Source organism: Sinocyclocheilus anshuiensis, unplaced genomic scaffold (assembly GCF_001515605.1).
Source record: "Sinocyclocheilus anshuiensis isolate Anshui unplaced genomic scaffold, SAMN03320099.WGS_v1.1 scaffold1628, whole genome shotgun sequence".
Lineage (NCBI taxonomy): Eukaryota > Metazoa > Chordata > Actinopteri > Cypriniformes > Cyprinidae > Sinocyclocheilus > Sinocyclocheilus anshuiensis.
Window position 1 is genome coordinate 71,636 of NW_015557155.1, and position 8,841 is coordinate 80,476.

At 36.9% G+C, this 8,841-nt stretch overlaps 1 protein-coding gene across 1 annotated transcript in view; it reads right to left on the minus strand.

Annotated features, from left to right (window-relative positions):
* LOC107678153 (nicolin-1-like) overlaps positions 1-2,952 on the minus strand; it is a 15,299-nt gene extending 12,347 nt beyond the window's left edge. Inside the window, exons 1-3 of the mRNA XM_016473332.1 lie at positions 2,810-2,952; positions 1,595-1,727; positions 1,311-1,481 (exon numbers count right to left, since the gene is read on the minus strand). Coding sequence (XP_016328818.1) covers positions 1,311-1,481; positions 1,595-1,720 — 297 coding nt within the window. The 5' untranslated portion in view covers positions 1,721-1,727; positions 2,810-2,952. The remainder of the gene's footprint in view (positions 1-1,310; positions 1,482-1,594; positions 1,728-2,809) is intronic.
* Positions 2,953-8,841: the final 5,889 nt, after the last annotated feature.

Genomic DNA, 8,841 nt, shown 5'->3' on the forward strand with positions numbered 1-8,841 from the left:
ACAGATGTAATATATATATATATATATATATATATATATATATATATACATATCCTAAAAGAGTGGGTCACGGCTTGATGACCATGGGAAAATGTGTGTCCCATGGCCAAACCAGTTGAGAACCACTGTTTATCCTGTTTTTATGGACAACAAGGGTAATTATGACTTTTTATTTCACAAATTACGAGTTTATATCTCACAATTCAACCTTTTTTTGCACTTCTGAGAAAAAAAAAAGTCACAATTTGAACTTTTAGAGGACACTTCGAAGGAAAAAAGTCACAATTGCAAGATATAAACTCATAATTGTGAGATATAAACTAAGAATTCTGATTTAGTTTCTCGCAATTCTGAGTTTACATCTCCCAATTCTGTTTTTCCCCCCGTCCTGGAATAAAAAATAAAACGTGTAACTGCTACTTTTTATTTTGCATTTCTAACTTTTTCTGGCAATTATGAGTTTATATCTCACAATTCAAACTTTTTTCACAATTCTGAGAAGAAAAAATATATAATTGCAAGAAAAAAAGTCTGAATTGTGAGATAAAAAGTTGCATTTACTTTTTAAATTTATTATTCAATGGTGAAAAGAAGCTTCCATAGTTTTTAGCTAATAAGAGAACAAAACTAAATATAATTAGTAACACGCCTACCATCCAATAACTGCAATAAGCTTTGTGCTTTGATATTTTTGACATGAAACAAAGTCTTAGTTTTCAAATTCTGTCAATTTTAACGAAATTCAAACAAAAAATGTCGATTTGACACACTTTAATGTGACGTGTCAGATCGCTGTAGCTGCCTCAGCTTAAAAAACTGCCTGCGTACAACTTAAATGCTTATATACACTGAAAAAAAATGTACTCAGAAATCGTTAGTAAATTTCACAATTACAAAGAAAACGCAAGTAACACATTGAATGAAATGTGACATTTTGAAGCAGAAAAACTGAAATAGTATTTTCTTGTAAAATATACTCCAATATCTTTATTTTAAACTTTGAAAAAAGAAATACAGTGTACAACTCAGTGTTTATTATTAAGTAAATTTGAATATTAATTACTAGATTATTAAATACAATTTATTTTGAGTTTTGTTTTTCAAATTAAATTAAACTCTTGATGCTGGTTTTGGTATTTCAGCAAAAAATTACTTTGTGTTTCACATTTTTTATTTTATTTTATCTTATTTTATGTTTTTATGTGGAGCACAAAAGCAAAAGTTTAGCGGAACGTTCACACTGCTCATTTCCAAATGATAAATGTAAATTCCTGTCTGTTTCTCGTTTTCTCTCAGTGACCTTGTCCTACCTGTTGTCTGTAGATGGAGAAATAGTCATGTGATCCGGCCTCAGCGTGTGGCTTGCTCATGAGGCAGTAGTTTCTCAAACAAGTGACCCACTTAGCAGAACCGTCCACTCTCTGCTGCAAACAGACCGTCAAATACGCTGTGTAGTAGTTCTTGAACGAGATTTCCTGAATCTAGACAGAAGCACAGGAGATATTGCAGCATAAGGTGTGTATTGGGCATTAATAAACCCATGCCTGTCGATCAATAATTGCAATCTTTATGAACTGATGTGAGAGATACTCACGTTCACAGGCTCGGCAAGGGTGATGTCTGTTATATAGACACCAGGGCGAGATGAATCAGATACAGCGTCTCCGATCTGCAGCGCCACAGGTGATTTTATTGTGCAGCTCACTGCTTTAGCACTCATGATTGACCTGTGATAAGAAAAAAATAAAAAATAAAACTCTAAAAAATGTTATTAAACTGCGGCCCTTAAACGGTTTAAACTTCACAAGTAACGGATCCATGTTATTGATCAAGACACATAGCGTCAGGCTTTATTATTAATAGAATTTCTTAAATATAGAATTTCAGTTTTTTTCCAATCAAAAAAATAAAAAAATAAAAAAATAAGCCATTTCCCCTGTTGTTTTGAGACCTTATTCCAATATATATATATATATATATATATATATATATAAATATATATACTGTATGTGTGTGTATATATATATATATTTTATTTTTATTTATTTTTTTTATTACAGTTATCTTTGTTGTTACTAGCTGTATAATAATAAAAACAGCAACAACAATAATTATAATAATAATAAGTAGTGTTCACTTGAGAATAAATGTTATTAAAAATAACATTAAAAAAGAAAATCTAGTAATTCTTCTACAACATATCTATATTAACAAAAAAAATGTTATTGAATAGCTCTCAACAATAATTTAAACTACAAAAATAATTAACACAATCCATAAAACTACACTGGAACATGAATGCTAATTAAACTGCATTATAAGTGTTATGAGAATAAAATCCATGAGTGCAAATAGTATGTAGTTTAAATCTTATTAACAATACTTACCAAAACTGACAATATGTATGAAAACTATACATTTAAACAATATTTATGTCCTCATGTCGATACATTTACAAATCTTACAAAGCATTTTGAAATCATTTTAAATTATCAGAATTTTGTCTTGTATGTTTGAATCAGCATTGCTATTATTTAATAAAATGTGTGTCTGCTTTTAACCCTGGATGGCAGAATAAACAAATCTGATCAAAGCATTTGGAACAAAAAAAATGCAATTAATGGTGAGATGCCAAAAAAACAGGACCTGTATGGCAAAAAGGGCGTTATGAGTATAACGCGTCTATGTTGCCTAAACATGCTGTCTATGTAGGCAGCGTTTGAGTTTTTAAACACGGACAGTAACATTACATATCACTGCAGTGCTTACTATATTCAGATGTCTGACTCGCTCTTTGGACTAAATTTACCTTGTATCAAAATAGCCGACTCATACCCTTAAATGGTGCTGAGGCGATTTGGAGCAGCAGTGTCATTGAGTCTCCTGCGCTGGAGCTGGAAGCAGCTTTATGGTTTTATGTGTTGATAGTTGGAGCTCCGCTTGTCTCTTCCGGTCCGCTGTGTGTGTGTGTGTGTGTGTGTGTGTGTGTGTGTGTGTGTGTGTGCATGCATGACGTGTTTTTCTTAAAGGGCCAGTGTCATTACAGTAAACAATCAATGCCTTATCAAAGAAACCATCATTACAGAATTATACAGAACAATCAGTAGCATAATAATGACGATGATTATTATTATAATCACAATGGAAATCTGTTGTTTATTTTCATGATTTTAGAAGGAAAAAACAAACAAACATAAAAACTAGCAGTTCCGATATACATATCTATATTTTAAAATATATTGTTGGTTATTTAATGGCATTTCAGCAGTAATTTAAACTATAAAACGATTAACACTATTACCAATGTTACAATTATCACGAAATATGTTTCTTCCCCTCAAGCATGTTACATCTCTCTTATTGTGTAAATACTTATTTATCAATGCTGAATCCAATGAGTTGAAGCAGTTCATGAAAAAGTTACAGGTTAAAAAAATGGCAAATAATTTAATAAATGTGTGGTTTTTGTGCATAATTCAATCGTAAATTATGTAATATAGACTCAGAATTTATGGTCAAGCTCAGTTCTGAAGTTTCCTTGTCTCAGCTCTATATGAGATATTTAAATGAGGATTTCTCTTCATACAATGCTGCAAAATGTGTTTTTTTTTATTACAATTATTTTTTCTATGCCACTACTCACAGTCACCGGCAGAGGGCAATAACGCTCTTCGGTTACAAACTCACATGTCCCGTGTACAGTATGTACTGAATCCTCTATGATTGGCTTCATCTCTTATATAAAACACATTTCTGTTCCACCAACGTGTCTATTGTTCGGCATGCATGACATAAAATACTGTTTCTGTCAAAGTCGTGATAATTAAGGATGCATAATTAGTCATGAGATTCATACAAAACCCATTGTTGATTTAATATGCCGGGCCCTGTGCAGAAATAAAAGTTTTTTTGTTTTTTTTTTGATAAAAAGCATTAATAGCTTATACAATACTTTTTTGTCGTTAGTATGTGTGTCAAGTCTATAAGTGCATACGCATTGTTTTATTAGCCTATTTATAATATATTTAATTGTTACTTATTATATTATTGTTTTTTTTTCTTTTTTCTATTAATTCTTTTTCCTGTAGACTCGTAACGTAAATTAAGAGTAAACGTTGAATTGACAGCCGTAGTTTATTATTATTACTATAAAGATCGATAACTATTATTATTGTTTTTTTTGTTGTTGTTTTTTAACTAAATAAATGCCCACACCCTCATGCACGCCTCACTTTGTCATTGCACAGAAATGAGTAACAAATTCAAAAACCAGCTCTTCCCAGGTTCGCTATGGGAAACGGAAAATACAGTATTCTCCCAGCTGGCCCGTGTCTGGCCTACTGGAGCAGGTAGTATTTAGGCGCAGGGTTTGTGCACAGTCATGTTTCCGTGTTACTTCATCTCAACCGGAGTTTTTTGGCCAGAGAATCAAACACCCCCTCAGAGACACGCTTCATGGTTCGCTCTGGCTGAAAGCAATGGAAAACACCTTCAAGGCTAGCCTAGAGGAAGGGAAGACGACTCGGAGGGGAAGGATTTATCATCAAACATGTTTCCAAACGAGTCACTGTGAGCCAGGCGACTCAAACAGCGCGTCTGACTAGGCCAGGCGTTGACATGATCGGCGGGAGCTGTATTTTGTTTGCTTGTTTAGTTGGATTTCAGGCTCTTCCCACACTCCCACACATACCTAAAACTGTATCTTAAGCATTTCTTTCCATCAAAAACACGTTGTCTAGCCTGTAAGACGAATATTCGGCACGATAAACATTTGAACTAGATTGGTGAATGTTAATATACTGTTAGACCACAAACATTCACATGACATCAGTCCAATGGTTTATTTATTTATTTTTATTTTTTTAAGGTGAACCATTCTAATGTTTTTTTTTTTTTTTTTTATCGTACTGTGAAGAAAATTGGTCTGAAAACACAAATCCCATTAAAAAAAACGGACCGGGTTTTGTGCCGAACATTCATGTTGAGCAGGGGCGCCGCTATGGTTTCTGGGCCCCCTGAACAGCATATTGACTCGGGCCCCCTCCGCAATCGCGTTCCGGGCCCCCTCTCCCTCGTCGGGCCCTTGGAATCATCCTAACCTTCCCCCACCCCCATTACGGCACCCCTGGATGTGAGGCTTTTCCCATTAACAAAACTGTTATGAAAATGTTATTTATGAATGTTCTCAGAACATTCAAACTGTCTAGTTTTTTGTTGTTGTTTTTGTTTTTGCATTAAGGGAATGTTCAATTTTATCTTTTTGGAAACATTATGATAACGTTACTTTTGAATGTTCTCTGAATAATCTGAAACAAAATAACATTTTAAAAAATATTAGACTAACGTTAGGGTGACCGTACATTCTCTTTTCCGACTTTCTGAGATTTCTAAATTGCCAAAAATGTCAGGTTTTTGTTCTGTTTCCTGTTGACAGGTTCTTCACAGTCCTAATACATTATATGTGTGCATTTTCATTGCTTTGCCCATTCAATGGAAGTTGTGGCCTAATGGTTAGAGAGTCAGACTTGTAACCCGAAGGTTGCGGGTTCGAGTCTCAGGTCTGGTAGGGATTGTAGGTGGGGGGAGTGAATGTACAGTGCTCTCTTCCACTCTCAATACCATGACTGAGGTGAGACCCTTGAGCAAGGCACCGAACCCCCAACTGCTGCCCGGGCACCGCAGCAAAAATGGCTGCCCACTGCTCCGGGTGGAACTGGACACCCCTGACATCTGATTGGCCACCTGGGTGCCACCCCAAAGTTTAATATGCTACTATTTCATTTTCTTTGTTTAATCGTACTGAAAGAAGCATTTATTTAAGCCTCGCATCTCATCTGGTGTAGCTTCCAGCCTCTGCTAACTCTCACGCTAACTAACACTGCTAACTCTTACTTTTCTTATGCCGTGAAAAACATCGCAGGCCACAGACAACGTGCTTAGAGACAAGACAGAACAGGTTACTTTTGATAATAGGAAACAATCTCTCAGTATTCAAATTATGTTCGTTTTACTAAAGGGGTCATATGATGCGATTTCAAGTTTTCCTTTCTCTTTAGAGTGTTGCAAGCTGTTCGTTCATAGATAAGATCCCTAAAGCTGCAAAGACTAAAGTCTCAAACCCAAAGAGATATTCTTTATAAAAGAGGCTCGTCCAGACTCGTAACGTAAATTAAGAGTAAACGTTGAATTGACAGCCGTAGTTTATTATTATTACTATAAAGATCGATAACTATTATTATTGTTTTTTTTGTTGTTGTTTTTTAACTAAATAAATGCCCACACCCTCATGCACGCCTCACTTTGTCATTGCACAGAAATGAGTAACAAATTCAAAAACCAGCTCTTCCCAGGTTCGCTATGGGAAACGGAAAATACAGTATTCTCCCAGCTGGCCCGTGTCTGGCCTACTGGAGCAGGTAGTATTTAGGCGCAGGGTTTGTGCACAGTCATGTTTCCGTGTTACTTCATCTCAACCGGAGTTTTTTGGCCAGAGAATCAAACACCCCCTCAGAGACACGCTTCATGGTTCGCTCTGGCTGAAAGCAATGGAAAACACCTTCAAGGCTAGCCTAGAGGAAGGGAAGACGACTCGGAGGGGAAGGATTTATCATCAAACATGTTTCCAAACGAGTCACTGTGAGCCAGGCGACTCAAACAGCGCGTCTGACTAGGCCAGGCGTTGACATGATCGGCGGGAGCTGTATTTTGTTTGCTTGTTTAGTTGGATTTCAGGCTCTTCCCACACTCCCACACATACCTAAAACTGTATCTTAAGCATTTCTTTCCATCAAAAACACGTTGTCTAGCCTGTAAGACGAATATTCGGCACGATAAACATTTGAACTAGATTGGTGAATGTTAATATACTGTTAGACCACAAACATTCACATGACATCAGTCCAATGGTTTATTTATTTATTTTTATTTTTTTAAGGTGAACCATTCTAATGTTTTTTTTTTTTTTTTTTATCGTACTGTGAAGAAAATTGGTCTGAAAACACAAATCCCATTAAAAAAAACGGACCGGGTTTTGTGCCGAACATTCATGTTGAGCAGGGGCGCCGCTATGGTTTCTGGGCCCCCTGAACAGCATATTGACTCGGGCCCCCTCCGCAATCGCGTTCCGGGCCCCCTCTCCCTCGTCGGGCCCTTGGAATCATCCTAACCTTCCCCCACCCCCATTACGGCACCCCTGGATGTGAGGCTTTTCCCATTAACAAAACTGTTATGAAAATGTTATTTATGAATGTTCTCAGAACATTCAAACTGTCTAGTTTTTTGTTGTTGTTTTTGTTTTTGCATTAAGGGAATGTTCAATTTTATCTTTTTGGAAACATTATGATAACGTTACTTTTGAATGTTCTCTGAATAATCTGAAACAAAATAACATTTTAAAAAATATTAGACTAACGTTAGGGTGACCGTACATTCTCTTTTCCGACTTTCTGAGATTTCTAAATTGCCAAAAATGTCAGGTTTTTGTTCTGTTTCCTGTTGACAGGTTCTTCACAGTCCTAATACATTATATGTGTGCATTTTCATTGCTTTGCCCATTCAATGGAAGTTGTGGCCTAATGGTTAGAGAGTCAGACTTGTAACCCGAAGGTTGCGGGTTCGAGTCTCAGGTCTGGTAGGGATTGTAGGTGGGGGGAGTGAATGTACAGTGCTCTCTTCCACTCTCAATACCATGACTGAGGTGAGACCCTTGAGCAAGGCACCGAACCCCCAACTGCTGCCCGGGCACCGCAGCAAAAATGGCTGCCCACTGCTCCGGGTGGAACTGGACACCCCTGACATCTGATTGGCCACCTGGGTGCCACCCCAAAGTTTAATATGCTACTATTTCATTTTCTTTGTTTAATCGTACTGAAAGAAGCATTTATTTAAGCCTCGCATCTCATCTGGTGTAGCTTCCAGCCTCTGCTAACTCTCACGCTAACTAACACTGCTAACTCTTACTTTTCTTATGCCGTGAAAAACATCGCAGGCCACAGACAACGTGCTTAGAGACAAGACAGAACAGGTTACTTTTGATAATAGGAAACAATCTCTCAGTATTCAAATTATGTTCGTTTTACTAAAGGGGTCATATGATGCGATTTCAAGTTTTCCTTTCTCTTTAGAGTGTTGCAAGCTGTTCGTTCATAGATAAGATCCCTAAAGCTGCAAAGACTAAAGTCTCAAACCCAAAGAGATATTCTTTATAAAAAAGGCTCGTCCATGCATAAGACATCCTAAAACACCTCGTTTAAACCCGCCCCCACATATCTACGTCACGATGTGGGAAGATTTGCATAACACCGCCCAAATGTTCACACTCACAGACTGTAAGTACGTTTTCATTTTTAAAGGATTTGCCACTGATGATTCAAACGCGAGTTTTGAGCAGTGTAGAGTAGGGCTTGTTGTTTGTCATTTCTCCGATCACAAATGTTGTTTATGTTTACGCGGCACGATGCAACGCAATGCGTAAAAAGACAGTATGTCATTATAATCCGTAATTATGTCCCCACTGGATGCAACAAATGTCTCGTTTATAATGGGGTTTATTGGTTTTGTCTCGTCGCGCCGGGACACGGCCTCACAGTATGGTGAGGGGCGTAACATTTCTGTCACACGCTTGAGGTATTCAGCCAATCACAACGCACTGGATAGCTGGCCAATCAGAGCACACCTCGCTTTTCAGAACGATGAGCTTTGTAAAAATCGAAACGTTTCAGAAAGGCGGGGCATAGAGGAACAACAATAATGTAAAGTATGTGGAAAATAATGTGTTTTTTGAACCTTAAACCGCATAAACACATTGCATTACACCAAATACACAAAATAATGTTCTTTTTA